Source organism: Lutra lutra, chromosome 3 (genome assembly GCF_902655055.1).
Source record: "Lutra lutra chromosome 3, mLutLut1.2, whole genome shotgun sequence".
Classification (NCBI taxonomy): Eukaryota; Metazoa; Chordata; class Mammalia; order Carnivora; family Mustelidae; genus Lutra; species Lutra lutra.
This window is the reverse complement of record NC_062280.1, coordinates 113,400,783-113,418,742: the sequence shown is the minus strand read 5'-3', so window position 1 is coordinate 113,418,742 and position 17,960 is coordinate 113,400,783. Positions and strand designations below refer to the sequence as shown.

The window sequence follows — 17,960 nt, the reverse complement described above, 5'->3', positions numbered from 1 at the left end:
TTACAACACAAGGACTTAATAGCAGGTATCTTAAATATGTTCAAATAGGAACAAAGGAAACCAAGTCTAACAGAACTAAAGGAAAGGATGAGAATGATGTTTCAAAAAGTAGAGAATAAAGAGATACACACTATATAAAAGAACCAAACAAAATCTACTGTTGAAAAACACAATAATTTAAATGAAAATTCACTAGATGGGTTTAACCACAGATTTGAGCAGCAGAAAAGATAATCAGGTCAACTGAAGATAAATCAACTGAGATCTCCCAGTCTTAAGATTTTCCAAGAGCAGAAAGAAGAATGAAGAAAAATAAAAAGAGCTCAGAGAACTCTAGGAAATCATCAAATATATGAACACATTCAACAGGAGTCTGAAAAGGAGAGAAAAAGAGGCAAGAATAAAACTTAAAGAAATAAAACTTCCCAAATTTGGTGAAAAACATAAATCTACACATTCAAGAAGTTTAATGAACTCCAAGTAGGATTAATTCAAAAGAGACCCAACCTAACTACCTCATAACCAAAGTATCAAAAGAAAAGACTGGAGATAGTGACTTGTCAGGTAAGGGATTCTCAAGATTAACAGCTAATTTCTCATCACAAAACATGGAGTCTAACAGTCTATGGGACAATATAATCAAAGAAAAATATGAGAAGGGAAAAAAATGTCAAGCAAGAATTTTATATCCAGCAAAACTACCCAACAAAAACCACCAAAGGAGAAAATTATACATTTCCGAAGAGTCTGTAGCTCCAGAGCCATCCTATTAAGAAATACTAAAGGGAGTCCAATGACTGAAATGAAAAGGACATTAGACAGAACTCAAATCTACATGAAGAAATAAAAAGCACCAGTAAAGGTATGTAGGTAAATATATAAGATAATATCAGTGTATTTGTTATTTAGAACTCCTTTTTCCTCTGGTTTGAAAACAATTACAAACAGCAGTAATTATAAATCTGTGTTGCTGGGTATATAATGTATTATACAGTGCATACACAATGTATCACACAAACTGTATTATAGTAAAAGTATGGGAAGAAGGAGAACACAGCTATATAGGAACAAAGTTTTTGTATGCTTCTGAAATTAAGTTCTTAGTAAACCCAAACCAAACTGTAATAAGTTAGAGTGTTTTAATGCTAATCATCAGGACAACCACTGAGAAAATAACTCAAAAATATATAGTAGGGAAAACAAGGGAATTAAAATGGCAGTTGAAAATCCTACTTCATTAATAATTATATAAAATGTAGGGACACTTGGGTGGCTCAGTCAGTTAAATGTGTGCCTTAGGCTCAAGTCATGATCCCAGAGTCATAGGATCGAGTCCCTCATGGGGCTCTCTGCTCAGTGGGGAGCCTGCTTCTCCCTCTGCCTGCTGTTCCCTCTTCTTGTGCTCTCTCTCTGAAAAATAAATAAAATATTAGAAAATATAAAATAAAATGTAAATGTAGTAACTCTCTAAATGAAAGCCACATAGGATGGGTAGTTCCCATATACCAAATTAACAGACTGACAATAAGTACTGGTCAAAACACAGAGCAACAGGAATTCTTTTTTTTTTTTTTTAAGATTTTATTTATTTATTTGACAGACAGAGACCACAAGTAGGCAGGGAGGCAGGCAGAGAGAGAAAGGAGGAAGCAGGCTCCCTGCTGAGCAGAGAGCCCTATGCGGGGCTCGATCCCAGGACTCTGGGATCATGACCTGAGCTGAAGGCAGAGGCTTTAACCCACTGAGCCACCCAGGCGCCCCGAGCAACAGGAATTCTTACATGGATGGTGGGAGTATAAATTAGAACTACTTTGGAAAACTGTTTGAAAATCTAATAAAGAAAAATATACAAATCTGATGACTTGGTAATTCCACAAGTAGTTGTACACACAACTGAAATACGTGTACATGTGCATCAAGACAGTTGCATGAATGATCACAGCACCATTATCCATGGAAAACAACCCAAATATAAAAGTTTCACTACACACAACAAAATGGATGGACTGCACAAACATAATGTTGAGCAAAAGAAATTAGACGCAAGAGTACAGCTTTTAGATACAACTGAGGTAGGGAGAAAAAAAAAAAAACAGGCAAAACTAAACTACAGTATTTAAGGATACATGTTACAGTAGTAATTCTATAAAGAAAAGCACTGAGATGATTACCACCAAAGTTAGAATACAGGATACTTCTGTTAGAGAAGAAAGATGGCTGCTGGGATGCTGGTAATGTTCTATTTCTTAGAACCAGATGGTGGTGTACAGGCATTTGCTTTGTGGTAATTCACTGATGCATATGAATACGTATATATTGGTATATTTTGTTTTGTATGCTTTCCTTTATGGGTGCTATATATCACAATAACTGTTTTAAAACGTTTAAGGCAGGGGCACCTGGGGTGACTCAATTGGTTAAGTGACTGCCTTTGGCTCAGGTTATGGTCCCAGGGTCCTGGGATCAAATCCCACATCAGGCTTCACCTGCTCTGTGGGGAGTCTGCTTCTCCCTCCCCTTCTGTCTGCTACTCCCCCTGCTTATACTCTCTCGCTGTCAAATAAATAAATAAAATCTCTAAAACAAAATTTTTAAGGCATACTTAAGCAAAACAAAATATGTAAAACTAGGTATCTAATCTAAAACAAACTATAATCTCACCTCTGAAAAATATTTAGCATTAATAAATTGATTTGGCTAAACTTAAAAAATGCCATGGCTTCTGACAGAAAAAAAAGGGAGGGACGCCTGGGTCACTCAGTCAGTTAAGCATCTGCCTTCGGCTGAGGTCATGATCCCAAAGTCCTAGGATTGAGTCTCTATCAGGCTCCTTCCTCAGTGGAGAGTGTGCTTCTCCTTCCCTCTGCCTGCCACCCCCACTGCTTGTGCACTCACACTCTCTCTCTGACAAATAAATAAATAAAAATCTTTTAAAAAGGGGGGGGGGGGAATTGGGAGATGATCTACTGTGAATCTTTGCTAATTAGTTCCTAAAGAGAAACAAATCACTCCTAGCAGGCAGAGAAACAAATTTATCAAGATATTGTGGGTGCAAAATTAAAAGATATGGTAATGGTTTGAAGAGGCAGCATCCTCCCTCTATCTCCCTTCCAAACTAACATCATTTTTCTCTACTATGTCTCCTCTTGAGGATAGATAAAAATGTGACACACACACACACACAAACACTGCACAATTCCCTTCCATGAAGAAACAAAACACTGTCCCAATGGAGGAAAGAAGTGAGAGGAAAGTAATAATCCAATTCCTGACACAATATTGCATACCCATCACTGAAAGTGTTAACCAAAAAAATAGCCACTTACTTGATCAAGATTTGAAAGGCTGTTAGGATCCTGACTCAGACCTTGGTACTGTCCCCTGAGTCTGTCACCAGCAGCTATTTTCCTAAACTTCTTCAGATCCACAACATACAGTGCACTGGATAGAAAAGAAATACTTGTTATAACCATGGATTGTAGCAGAAAAAGTAACCTCACTGAATAATGGTCACCAAATAAACATCCTGCTCTCTCTTTGAAAAAGTAAGCAGTGGCATTATAGTGGAGCTCAGGGTCAGTATGTGCTCCTTCAAAGATGGCTCATGCAAAACCCATATTCTTCCACCAAGCTCACTTTGTCACTCTTCCTTATTCAACTGCCTTACTTATTTAGCTACCTTAAATCTCTGACAAAAGAATACTTCTACCAAATGTCAGCAGATCAGGTAATAAAAGCTAACCATCAGTCAAAGATATCCTGATGATGTCTTAAACATCACAGGGGAAAAAAACCCAGTGTTACAGATCTTCTGGACCAAGAACATTAACTAATGATAAAGAAATCACCAAACCCCAACATTTATCTCTGTAAATGCTGCTACCTTCCAGATCTTCCAAACCACACTCGGCCCAGAGCAGATAATGTAATGTTACAGTCTATTTTAGGAATTCTACTTCTAGAAATTTGTCCTACAGATATATTTGAAATACACTAAATGATGTATTTAATTATTCACTGCAATGCAGTATGTCACAACAAAATACCATAAGTAACACAAATACTGGAATAATATGTAGATGTAAAAAGGAAGGTCTCTCTCTCAACACACTGATTTAAGATCTACTACAGAAATTAAATAAAGCAAGCACCAAATTGTAAATATGATGGCATATTTTGTGTATAAAAAGAAATTTGGTTGTTAATGTAAGATCAAGAAACTCTGGAAGGACATAAATTAATAAAGGAGGTTATCTGTTGTAGAAGTGAGAACTGGGTAGAGGACAGAAAAGACTGGGAAGATTATTTTTTGTAATAATCTGGGCATATCTTTTGTAATTTTTATTTTTGAACCATATTAATTTATTGCCTATTCACAATTTCAAATATGCAAAATAATTTTTTATAAAGATTTTATTTATTTATTTGACGGACAGAGACCACAGGTAGGCAGAGAGGCAGGCAGAGAGAGAGAGGAAGAAGCAGGCTCCCTGCTGAGCAGAGAGCCCGATGTGGGCCTCAATCCCAGGACCCTGGGATCATGACCTGAGCCGAAAGCAGAGGCTTTAACCCACTAAGCCACCCAGGCGCCCGCAAAATAAATTTTTTAAGAAAAGAAAATCAAACAGCATTAAGAATATTCCTTTTCGGGGCACCTGGGTGGCTCAGTGGATTAAAGCCTCTGCCTTCAGCTCAGGTCATGATCCCAGGGTCCTGGGATCGAGCCCCACATCGGGCTCTCTGCTCAGCGGGGAGCCTGCTTCCTCCCCTCTCTCTCTCTGCCTGCCTCTCTGCCTACTTGTGATCTCTGTCAAATAAATAAATAAATCTTAAAAAAAAAATCATTAAAAAAAAAAAGAATATTCCTTTTCAATACCTGATATGATATTTCCGCCCAGCCAAATGACTGGCCCAGTACCCCGATTTCCAGAACCTGTAGCCATCCATTTCTTTTCGGCTATCACAGAAAGGAGTATAACCATAAGGAGCACCATCCAAATTGAAATCTCTTAACTCTTTCAGATCCGTTCGTACAATCTGAAGAAAAGAAAATCACAAGTCATTTGTATTGCTTTGTTTGTTTTAGAGGGAGAGAGAGCAGGAAGGGAGTACAGGAGGGAGGCATAGATTAGAGGAAGAGAGAGAATCTTAAACAGGCTTCATGCCCAGTGCAGAGCCTGACACAGGGCTCCATCTCACGACCTTGAGATCATGACCTGAGCCAAAATCAAGAGTCAGACACTTAACCTACTGAGCCACCCAGACAACCCACAAGTCATCTGTTAAACTGCTAAGAGCAGTTTCCTTAAAATCCAGAGTGCCTCACTGAGACATTGCAGAGGGCAGCTCTGAGGTTAATGGCACAGTCTCCAGCTGTAGACCCAGTCTGAGCCCAGATTCTTACACTGATTAGCTGACTGCTTTCACTAACATGTAAGACACTTTGCCTAGAGCTTGGCACATAGTATTCTAGTATTCAAAAAGGTAGAAATAAAACAAATTTATACTACTTAGCCTCTCTGTGACTGAGTTTCCTCATGTGTAAAATGGATACTTCACAGGATTACCTGAATCAGTACACGGACAGCTGTGAAAAGATACCTGACACACAAGTACTCAACAAAGAGTAAGTGTGCTTATATTAGAATCCAGAAAGCATGCTTTAGGTCAAGTCAGTTGTGATACAGTGAGTCCTATGAGGCAGGTAATTCCAAAGAGGTGGATGAAGCCTGTGGCCGCATGCACATATGACATATCACTTCCATTCAGATGATTACCTCAGGTTTCAGCCAGCTCAGGGGATGGGGGAAGGTTAAAGGAGAACTATATTCACACTTTTTTATTTTGTATGGTCCAAAACCACAGTATATTCCTTTTAGGTCAAATCTTGACAGGAGGAAGACTAACTGAAGAGTTCCAAATTATCAAAGCCAGGCATCTATCTACTAGAGCTTCCTCCCTCTTAACCATGTCAATAAGCCTAGCTTTTGGGTAAATAACTGGAGATAATGGCAAGCACTGTTAAACCTCAATCTTTTAGTTTCTAGTTTGTATGTTAAATGAATTAAGTATGTAATCATGTACTGCATAAATGATGTAAATGCAACTGTGTAAAAGAGGCATAGAAAAAAGATGAAAAAGAAATACATCAAATGCAAATTTTAAAAAGTGATCACGTGTTGGTATAACTTTCCATATATTCTATTTTTTTATTACATTGTATTAGTCACCATGTAGTACATCATTAGTTTTTGATGTAGTGTTCCATGATTCATGCGTGCATATTCATATTCATATGTGTGCATATTCCATATATTATAACATAAACATGTATTTTTCTGTAACTAGAAAAATAAAATCACTTAAAAAGGAGAAGGAAGTCTAATGCCTTTAATACGAACTGTTTATTTTTTTAAGATTTTATTTATCTGACAAAGAGAGAGACAGTGAGAGGGAACACAAGCAGGGGGAGTGGGATAGGGAGAACCAGGCCTCCCGCTGAGCAGGGAGGCTGATGTAGGGCTTGAACCCAGGAACCCGGGACCATGACGTGAGCAAAGGTACTGAGGCACCCAGGTGCCCCAATATGAACTGTTTAAATCTGGCTTGTGAGAGCTTACTTGGGGTGCCTGGGTCGCTCATTGGGTTAAAGCCTCTGCCTTCAGCTCAGGTCATGATCCCAGGGTCCTGGGATCGAGCCCCTGGGATTGAGCCCCGAATCAGGTCTCTGCTCAACAGGGAGCCTGCTTCCCCCTCTCTCTCTCTGCCTGCCTCTCTGCCTACTTGTGATCTCTATCTGTCAAAAAAATAAATAAAATCTTCAAAAAAAAAAAAAAAAAAAAAGAGCTTACCTGATCAGCATCTACAAACAGGAATTTGTCAACAACCAATGGGAAGAGCACATCCAAGAAGAGGATCTTGTAACCCCAGATGATGCGCTGCTTCTCAGTTTGCTGATGAAGCCACCGAGGCCATTTGTACTGAACAAGTTCATACTGGAAATTGTATTCATTTGCCATATAAGGTATGAACTCCTATATTTGGACATAGGAAACAACAAACAACCATTTACTTTGATGAAGAAAATCAACTCTGTAAGTCAGCGATCGTGATTATGGCACAAGTAAAACACATTTACCATAACAGTGGTCTAATACAGAAATCTAACCCTGACTCACCTGTAACTACATAAAAGAATACAGAGTAACCTGTACTACATTTTAATTAAACTATAAATACATGCTCAGTGGAAGAGAATGTATTTTATTAAAACAAAAGATACAGATTTTCTTCTAATGTTATCCAAGCTTCAAACAGGTCAAAATTTTGTGTTTGGTTTTATAAGGACTACCCTTCCAAAATAATCCAGTCTGGAACAAACATAGAAATATGCAACCAGGGGTTCCTGGCTGGGTTTTAGTCGGAAGAGCACGCGACTCTTGATCTTGGGGTCATCAGTTCGAGCCCCACACTGGGTGTAGAGATTACTTAAACTAAATAAACAAAAAAAATATATACAACTGAAGAAGGGAAACCTAATTAAAAGGAATATTTTTAAATCATACAAGTAAGACTGAAGCAGTAAAAACTCTATTATACCATACATATCTCCTTAATAAGAATCCTTTGCTTTCTCCTGAGGAACAAACCTTAAATGTGGGAGACAAATAATTCTTCAAGAACCAGAATTTCACAGGAGTCTTGGTATTCTTCAGTACTGACAGCATCATTATACTGTCAAACAAAAGCAAACAATAATCAATAATAATCTTCCAATGCTTTTTAATCTCAGAGAAATCAAGTAGAGTCAATCACGAGACTGCTAAATGTTCTTCATGGCAGAGCAAATTGATGGCAAAGAGAGACGCTTACTAATGGAAATGGAAAACTACACTTATTATACAAAGTTATCACTGAATGGAAAAGAAAGAGTATTTCTCACCCATAAAAATATACCTGATAAAGGCCAATGTTGTTTTTTTTTTTTAAAGATTTTATTTATTTATTTGACAGAGAGATCACAAGCAGGCAGAGAGGCAGGCAGAGAGAGAGGAGGAAGCAGGCTCCCCGCTGAGCAGAGAGCCCGATGCGGGGCTCGATCCCAAGACTCTGAGATCATGACCTGAGCCGAAGGCAGCGGCTTAACCCACTGAGCCACCCAGGCGCCCCAAAGGCCAATGTTTTAATCATGTTACATCTTTTAATAAACTGCTTCATGAACTGCTATCTTAATTATGGTACAAAGGAATAATGAAGCTTGTGGTTAACTGACTACAGGACTCTGAAAAGAAAACCTGTAAGCCACAATAGCTGTGTGTAGCTGTACTGCCCCCCAGAGCCTCAACTGAAGACCCTGCCAGGGAGAAGAGCAGGGAGAGGTCAGGGGATATAGCAAATGGCTACGGCATCAGGATTTCCTACTTTGAAAACAGACAAAAACAAACTGAGTCAAGGACTTTAATTAAATTGAGTTATAACCAACATTTAACATTAGCTATTTTATTTTAGGTCAGTTATTTTTTGGAAATGGGAGGGCTGAACCTGAGTAAAATGACAGTTTAATTATTTGCCACACTAGATTTGTCATGGAAAATTAAAAGTAAAATGAACCCTGGCATTAGGAAAGTCACTCTCAAGCAAAGGAGTATATTCACAGCCAAACCTTTCCCTGGGGAGCACTGCCTCAACCAGCCTAAGGCTGTGACCTTTCCTTGGCCCTGACTGTGCGACCTCAGGCAAATTCCTTCACCCTCTGAATCTGTCTATAAACAGAGGTGTTCTATACACAAAACAGATAATCATGTCAAAAAATGGGCAGAAGATATGAACAGACACTTCTCCAATGAAGACATACAAATGGCTATCAGACACATGAAAAAATGTTCATCATCATTAGCCATCAGGGAGATTCAAATTAAAACCACATTGAGATACCACCTTACACCAGTTAGAATGGCCAAAATTAGCAAGACAGGAAACAACATGTGTTGGAGGGGATGTGGAGAAAGGGGAACCCTCTTCCACTGTTGGTGGGAATGCAAGCTGGTGCAGCCACTTTGGAAAACAGTGTGGAGATTCCTCAAGAAATTAAAAATAGAGCTTCCCTATGACCCTGCAATTGCACTACTGGGTATTTACCCCCAAGATACAGATGTAGTGAAAAGAAGGGCCATCTGTACCCTAATGTTTTTAGCAGCAATGGCCACGGTCGCCAAACTGTGGAAAGAACCAAGATGCCATTCAACGAATGGATAAGGAAGATGTGGTCCATATACACTATGGAGTATTATGCCTCCATCAAAAAGGATGAATACCCAACTTTTGTAGCAACATGGATGGGACTGGAAGAGATTATGCTGAGTGAAGTAAGTCAAACAGAGAGAGTCAATTATCATATGGTTTCACTTATTTGTGGAGCATAACAAATAGCATGGAGAACAAGGGGAGATGGAGAGGAGAAGGGAGTTGAGGGAAATTGGAAGGGGAGGTGAACCATGAGAGACTATGGACTCTGAAAAACAATCTGAGGGTTTTGAAGGGGTGGGGGGTGGGAGGTTGGGGGAACCAGGTGGTGTGTATTAGAGAGGGCACAGATCGCATGGAGCACTGGGAGCGGAGCAAAAACAATGAATACTGTTACGCTGAAAAGAAATAAAAAATTAAAAAAACAAAAAATGAAAAAAAACAGAGGTGTTCTTCTGTGAGAACCAAGATCACTCCTCGCTCTAAACTATGAGTCTTTGGAAGGCAGGTCCATGGCCCTATTCCACTTCTATTCTCTGTGCTGACCTCCTAATTTCTGGTTTAAGCAATGACTTGCTTAAGTCATTGGCCAATTAAACACCACTATTTATATTGTGCATGCAGTGCTATTAAAGGTTTATAGCCTTGTAATATCCACACAGATGCATTTAAGATACAGCCAGACTTTATGAGACTGACAGAGCAAAACAAATACAATTATATATTCACAATCCTCAGAGTGCTTCAGATACAAAAAAGCATAATGGACAGAATCCCATAAAAGATTTACTAAGTAAGAATACTGTGACAAACTCATTCATATATACTAAAATAATCAACACAACTAACCGAAGAAATCTTTCATAGAGATGACCAGATGCCACGGAGAAAATATTAATTATGTCATCTTTATCCTGTTTCACTTCCTCAGTCTTCTGTCCTCCCGTAAAGCCCCTATAATAATAAAGATAAAAACAAGAACATTTGAAATGCTGGTACAGATACATAGCCCTTTAAGAGGAGAGCTACAGAGATGGTGTTTCCCATTCCCATTCCTTCCCTAGAGGGTAATGCAGGAGGAGCCAGTGAAACATCCTCTGGGACCCCAAGAGGGCACAAGGCAACCAAGCCAGCACAGGGTAAAGAGAAGGATGCTGCCTATAGGGTACCACATAGCTCCACAAACAGACTGAACACAGGTGATTCCACAGAATGTGATCTGCTCAATGGGAAGTAAACTGAACTCTCCAAAAGGCAGGCACAACCCAATGAGAGTCAAGAAGTAACTTCCCCACAAGGGGATGTTAACCTCCTTCACTTAAGTCAGTGGAAAACACTCATCTACTCTAAATAGAAAGTGCAAGATGTGGTGGCAGAGTGCAGACTCTGAAAGGCCCAAATAGGATTCTTATACTCAAAAGAAGGGAGAGATGGTGCTTACATCTCACCCTTTCCTTAAAAGATATATATATGTATGTATGTGTGTGTGTGTGTATATATATATATATTTTTTTTTAATGGTACCAATTTACCATTTGAAGGAGTCCCAAAATCCAGATTCATTTTCATTAGTTCCATCACTCAGCAAGTCTTCATTTACCATATCTGCCTTCTTCTGAACCTGCAACCATATGTGAGGAGTGCTGTCAACAATAGGAAATGAATTCTCCAATAAGCATGACAACCAACCCAGAGTCTAGATGAATTCAATAGAATGATCATCAACATACCACATTAAAACGGCAGGTGATGAGACAGCAACCTCTCTTAATTAGATAATAACTTTTTTACTTTGAAAAATGGTCAAAGAACCTCAAATTCAACTGTGTAGGAAACATAGTCAAAGCAAAACTAGAAACCTAATCCACCAAGCTGACAGCTGGTTTTCCAGGGGTAGAGTACAGCCCACATGAGCGCTGACAGGAAGTCACTTTAGATCACAGCCTGTTTTTAGGATTTACCAGAAAAAAGATAGGTTGAATCTTCTCACCAGCACAGAGACCAGTTTTCTGCTCAACTGTGTGGGCTGCTTTAGATTCTACTGTGTGTAATGATTATGTATTCTATAATACCTATTATTTGTGTTTAAGGCATTAAGAATTTCAAAATTCTGAGAAGTGAAAAGAAATGAAATAGGGATACCAATTATTATTGTTGTTGGAATTTTCATAGGCATCCTTCCCAATTTTCTGAGAACAGTCATCAATAATAATATTAATGATGGCTATGTAAGCAAAATAGTATCTTGTGAAAACACTTTATGTAAAATGAGACTATTATTGCTCACAGAGATTACTCAAAAGGTGCATTCTCTCAGTTGAAGAAAGCCACAACTGTATATTTACAAAAGACATCTTACATTTAAAGTATTCTGGAGGGGCGCCTGGGTGGCTCAGTGGATTAAAGCCTCTGCCTTCGGCTCAGGTCATGATCCCAGGGACCTGGGATCGAGCCCCACATTGGGCTCTCTGCTCAGTGGGGAGCCTGCTTCCCTTCCTCTCTCTCTGCCTGCCTCTCTGCCTGCTTGTGATCTCTGTCTGTTAAATAAATAAAATCTTTTAAAAAAATAAATAAATAAATAAATAAATAATAAAGTATTCTGGGGCCCCTGGGTGGCTCAGCTGGCTAGTGTCTGACTCTTGATTTCGGCTCAGGTCATGATCTTAGGGTGGTGAGAATGAGCCCCACATTGGTCTCTGTGCTGGGCATGGAGCCTGCTTAGGATTCTCTTCTTTCTCTTTCTCTCTCTCTCCCCCGTACCCCCCGCATAGTCTCCCTGCCCCCCGCCCCTGCATGCTCTCTCTCTCTCAAAAAAAAAAAAAAAAAAAAAAAAAGCATTCCAATAAACACTAAAATTCCAAAGGTGAATTAAAGTCTTAAGCAGGTTTTTCTTCCCATCAGCTTTACTGAGATATAATTACTGACAAACATTATAAAAATTGAAGGTGCACAATGTGATGATTTGATTTGATCTGCATATATTATTTGCATATATATTGTAAAATGATGACCATAGTGACAGCATTATCAGTTAACACATCCACATTATCGATATAAGAGCTACTGAATGCCAGAATCTGCTACTTTTACCCACTATAAAATAATGTCTGTCTTAGGATTACCAAACTCACCTTCACTTTAATAATTTTGCTCTTGAAGTTGTTGAGGACAACAACAACTTCATCAGCATCAGGAGGAGAATCTGTGCCATCGTGGCTTAGAAAGAAAAGAAAGGGAAAGGACAAGACAGACATTACAAATCACAATTCTCAAAATGCAGTAAGTGATCTGACATCAATCTGCCATATTTGTTATCATAAAGGAGTTTTCCAGAACAAATTAATTTCTCACAACCTGCAGGAAGTCCCTTCAAGCTACACGGAAGCACTTGTCAGAATCTCTATCCTTCAAACATTGAACATTCCAGTCACAACCCAAACTTCCTTCTTGAGTCTCCTCTTTAAATTACTTTTCACAGGGGCACCTGGGTGGCTCAGTGGGTTAAAGCCTCTGCCTTCGGCTCAGGTCATGATCCCAGGGTCCTGGGATGGAGCCCTGCATAGGGCTCTCTGCTCATCAGGGAGCCTGCTCCCTACTCTCTCTCTGCCTGCCTCTCTGCCTACTTGTGATCTCTGTCAAATAAATAAATAAAATCTTTAAATTACCTTTCACAGAGAAAAAAGCTCCCAGTGCTGGCGAGCGCATAATGAGCACTTAATCAACACCTGTATTAACAAAGTCTGAGCCAAGTTCAGCACCAGCAATAAAGGGCTGCCCAGGGGCATAAGCCACTCTGCACCATCATCAGAAACACATCACTTCTACTCTTTCACAGACAAGTAACAAAGCATGACTCTACTTCAGAGTTCCGTAAAGGTATCACTCTATCCTTCTGCCTGGAGGCACACAATCAGCCAATTCTAGTCTCAACTCAACCTGGTGCACATATTCTGAAGAAAGAACTATAACAAGCTCTATTTGCAGGGAGGGCTAGGGCAGAATTGGAAACTTTAAAATTAAAAATAAGATATCCCCAATCAACTAATTCCTAAAATTTCCAGGCATCAATTTTCAAGGTGTTAAGTGCACGATAAGGTGTTAAGCCACGATAAAATATGAATTCACCGCATTCATTCAATATCATTCAGCAGAGAGCAGAGTTCTCAGGCAAGGAAAGATTCTGATGTGGAGCATGAAACACCACAGAATCTGGGAATATCCAAGATGAAGGGAACCCTAGACAGTAAGAATAGAGGAGGACTCCACACTCCTAGGGTAGGGGGAAGAGTAGCCAAGGAAAGGGCATATGGAAGGGATGGTGTTTAGAAGAAGAACAAGTAAATTTCTCATGATGGGATTAAATTCTGCAAAACTATATTTAAGAAAACGTTATTAGGAAGAAAACCTAGTATTTACAATGAATGTTATTATAATACAGCTTCAAGAATCCATGCTGCTCTATAGAACTAAAATCACACGAGAGGGTGTTTTAAATACACTGTAATGGAAATCCCTCCCTAAAAATTGACACAAACTCTCTTCACGTAGCTTAAAACTAACTTAAATTGTGTTAAACAGAATTTAGCTTACACCTTTTAAAAGGCAGTATAATTTTTTTGTTTCCCCTTTTAATTCTTTTTTAATATTCAATTGAGCAACATATAGTACATCATTAGTTTTTGAATGTAGTGTTCAATGATTCATTAGTTGCACATAAAACCCAGTGCTCATCACCACACATGCCTTCCTTAATATCCATTACCTGGTTACCCCATTTCCCCAACCCCCTCCCTTCTGTAATCCTCTGTTTGTTTCCCACAGTCCAGAGTCTCTCATGGTTTGTCTCCCTCTCTGGTTTCTTTCCATTTAGTTTTCCCTCCCTTCCCCTATGGTCCCCTGTGCTTTTCCTTATGTTCCATATATGAGTGAAACCATGCTCATGGATTGGAAGAATAAACATTGTTAAAATATCTATGCTGCCAAGAGCAATCTATACTTTCAATGTAATCCCTATCAAAATACCATCGAAATTTTTCACAGAGCTGCAACAAACAATCCTAAAATTTGTATGGAACCAGAAAAGACTCCAAATCACCAGGGGAATTATGAAAAAGAAAACCAAAGCGGGGGACACACAATGACTGAGTTAAAGCTGTATTACAAAGCTGTGAACATCAAGACAGCACGGTATGGGCACAAAAACAGACACATAGATCAATGGAACAAAACAGAGACCCCAGAAACAGACCCTCAACTCTATGGTCAACAAATCTTCAACAAAGCAGGAAACAGTATCTAATGGAAAAAAGACAGTTTCTTCAGTAAATGGTGCTGGGAAAATCAGACAGTCATATGCAGAAGAATGAAACTAGACCACACTTACACCATACACAAAGATAATCTCAAAATGTCACTATAATTTTTTAAGCTAACAGGCAGCCACTGCAAACCTGAAGGCAAAAACCTGGTGACTGACAAAATGCTCTGGAAATACTGCCATACTACCCTAGACCAGGAAAGCCAATGCTAGCACCAAGATTTCATGGCCAAAGTTTATACATTCTGTGTATCTGCAATTCACCCAGGGTCAAGAAATATACTACCTAGGCAGAAAAGACTGACTGTTATTCATTTCTTTTCTCCTTTCTTGAAATAACTCAATTTCTCATCTGCCTATGGTTTTCATCACAGTGAGAGAATGACCTGATTCTAAGATGCTGTTAGCACAAAGGAAAGACTAAAGAGTGAAACCTGACATACTTACTACTATTCATACCACTTATTGTCCAATCACACCCTGACAGTTCTTCCATACTCAATTTCCTGGAAAAGCACTGTTTCATCACACATAAATTCTTATTCCCAGTTAACTGCCAGTGTAGTACTCAATTCAAGCTGATTCTCTGTAAAATATTCTGGAAAAGAAGCACCTACATCACTTAATCTTACCTGTAAATTCTATAAATATCTTCAGACCGACCCTTCCTTAGTCTGAGAATCCAAGCTCCTGGGTTGGCTTTTAACTGAAAGTAGCCCTAAGGTAAGAAGAAAGACAAATTTTAGTTTTCTTTGAAACATCAAAATGCTGTTTCTGAGGGACAGTTATTTCGTTTTCTGAAATATCATTCATATTTTAAATAATACAGTTATAATTTCAGTGCTATTCTTTAAAAGAAAGAGAGAGAAATAATAAATAAATAAATAAATAAATAAATAAATAAATAAATAAATCTACCCATTAGAAACACTAGCAAAATACAGGCCAGTGAAGCCAAGAAGGGGGCTCTTGATCTGTAAGTGAATGAAAGATCAATGTGCCATGTATGAATAAGCTACAAACCTCCAAAGCCAAGAAAAATGCTGTCAGCTCTTAAGCAATGCATCTGCAGGCACCAATTTGATTAGAACAGAATATTCAGAATAGTCTAGCATTTTTTTAAGGCTAATATGTTATTCCAACCTATAAGTTTAACTTAGATTTTTATACTGATCAAATTTATTCAATCATGAATTTTAATTTCACTCATATTCAAAATCCAAACTGCTTTATCCATAAACTCTAGTGCCCAAATTAACATGACTCAATACTACCACCTGATGTACTGATTATTTACCAGATTGGCCATAACAATGGTATCCACAATGACTGGGTTGGCCGAAGTTCCTAATGTAAACTGCAGTCCTCGTGGGGGCTGGCCTGTGGTGATGTCATAGCAGTGACCTTCTAGCAAGAGGTACTCCAGCTCATACTCAGCAGCCACCACACTATCCACCTGCAATAGCAGAATTAAATCACTTGAAAATTACTCAGCAATAAAAAGAAACAAATTGTTGAGCCATGCAACAGCATGGATTTCAAATGCATTGTACAAACTGAACAAAGACAGACATAAAGGGCTGCATACTGTACAGTCATATTTCTAAGAAATTTAAGAAAAGGCAAAAACTATAGTGACAGAAAGGGGAAGGGACTGCCTGCAAAGGGGCACAAGAGAACTCTCTGGAGGTTTAGAAATGCTCAGCATCTTGATTGTGCAAGGAGATTTCATACAGCTTTACAGAGAGGATAAGACTCTCATCTAGGAAGTAGTATCAGGGAAACCCTGTAAAATACACTGCCAAAAGAATGAACTGATCTAAAAGCTAAAGAATAAAGAAGGTAACAAAGAAACAATGAGAAACAGCAGGAAACAAATTCACCTACAGGATATAGCTGTAAATACTACTGCTGTTCTAAAGGCAAATATCCAAAATGCATTTGATGCCTCCATAATGGCACAAAACCATTCATGTTCTACATCAACTGCCTAAATTATTACTGATTTCTTGAAGAAAATATGATGTAATTGCAAGGCATTGGGGCAGCTTGGCTTTAGTTAATTAAAGGGTTTTTATTCCAGTCTGGTTCACATTTGGCTCTGTAATCCTATCTAATGCTAATAACACACTATTTGGAGCTTAATATGTTACTGAACACTAAATTCCAAAACCATAATAATGAACGCTAAGGGCTAAACCTCCACACGGTCACCAAGTCCCAGGCTCTGATTTTAGCCAATACAGAGAAAGCCTAGGAAAGAGCAGAAAAAACTCTAAGGACATGGAAGAGAGCTGCTCTGCTTCTGTGCCCCCTTTCATTGCTCTTTAGTGCCTTCTGTGGCCATCTTACAATCTCCGCAGCAAAAGTTGGTTCTTCAAGGGCAAAGACGGCATTTCCTGTTTGTTACAAACATGGTAGACAAGTATGAGGTGGGAATACGGTAAGTGTGTTCACACACTCTCCCTAACTTAGCACCTGAGGGATTCTTCTTTACCCTAGTGAAAAGAAGGCTGAGAAGTCCTTTAATAACTATCTTCAAGTTCCTGGTTTCCCAATTCCCAAGAAGAACCAGGAAACAGGCTTCAACTGCAGGAAGAGATATTTAGGACAGACACAGAAACAGTTGTCTTAGAAAGGAAGGAGGCTCTGAGATGCTATAAGCTCCTTATAAGTAAAGAACATGTGTTTTAATTCTTTCGTTAATACACGCTGAGCGAGGTACAGAGTGAGGGCTGTGAAGAGACATCACTGAAACTACACTTGTGAGCTCCCAATCATTCTTAAGGGGAAAGGATCACTTACCTTAGATACTCAAAATAGCTATATGAACATAAATGAAATAAAGAAGAGAAAAATCAATGAAGCCAAAAGCTGGTTCTTCGAAAATTTCAACAAACTGGCAAACTTTTAGTTGGACTGATCACAAAATAAAAGACAGAAGAGCCAACTCATTGACATCGCAAGGGAAAAGGAGACATCACTCCAAAACCAAATTTAAAAGACTGTAAGAAATGCTATGACTAACTATAGGCCAACAAATTATAATGTAGATAAAATGGATAAACACCTGAAACACAAGCTCCAGAAAATGACTTAAGATGAGACAGAAAATCCAAACAAATCCATAACAAGAGACTGAATTGTAATTTAAAAATTTCCCAATTAGGCAAGAAAATTAAATAAAAGACATCCAGTATGGAAAGGAAAAAATAAAACTACCTCTATTTGCAGATGACATGATCTTTTATAGGCCTGTATACTAAGACCTATAAAACATTGTTGAAAGAAATCAAAGACCCAAAAATAAATGGAAAGACATCCCATATTCATGGGTCAGATACTTAAGACACCAACTCTTCAAAATGATTTAGGTATTTAAAGTAATCTCTATCAAAAT

The 17,960-nt window shown here is 38.6% G+C and overlaps 1 protein-coding gene across 2 annotated transcripts in view; it reads right to left on the bottom strand.

The window, feature by feature from the left end:
* The window catches only part of UGGT1 (UDP-glucose glycoprotein glucosyltransferase 1), a 121,755-nt gene that overhangs the window by 13,403 nt on the left and 90,392 nt on the right, over window positions 1–17,960 (bottom strand). For both annotated transcript variants that reach the window (XM_047722755.1, XM_047722756.1), the window contains 9 exons: window positions 15,858–16,016; window positions 15,193–15,278; window positions 12,375–12,459; window positions 10,776–10,864; window positions 10,093–10,197; window positions 7,650–7,734; window positions 6,852–7,034; window positions 4,877–5,037; window positions 3,327–3,441 (listed from right to left, as the gene is read on the bottom strand). In XM_047722755.1, the coding sequence (XP_047578711.1) occupies window positions 3,327–3,441; window positions 4,877–5,037; window positions 6,852–7,034; window positions 7,650–7,734; window positions 10,093–10,197; window positions 10,776–10,864; window positions 12,375–12,459; window positions 15,193–15,278; window positions 15,858–16,016 (1,068 nt within the window). The remainder of the gene's footprint in view (window positions 1–3,326; window positions 3,442–4,876; window positions 5,038–6,851; window positions 7,035–7,649; window positions 7,735–10,092; window positions 10,198–10,775; window positions 10,865–12,374; window positions 12,460–15,192; window positions 15,279–15,857; window positions 16,017–17,960) is intronic.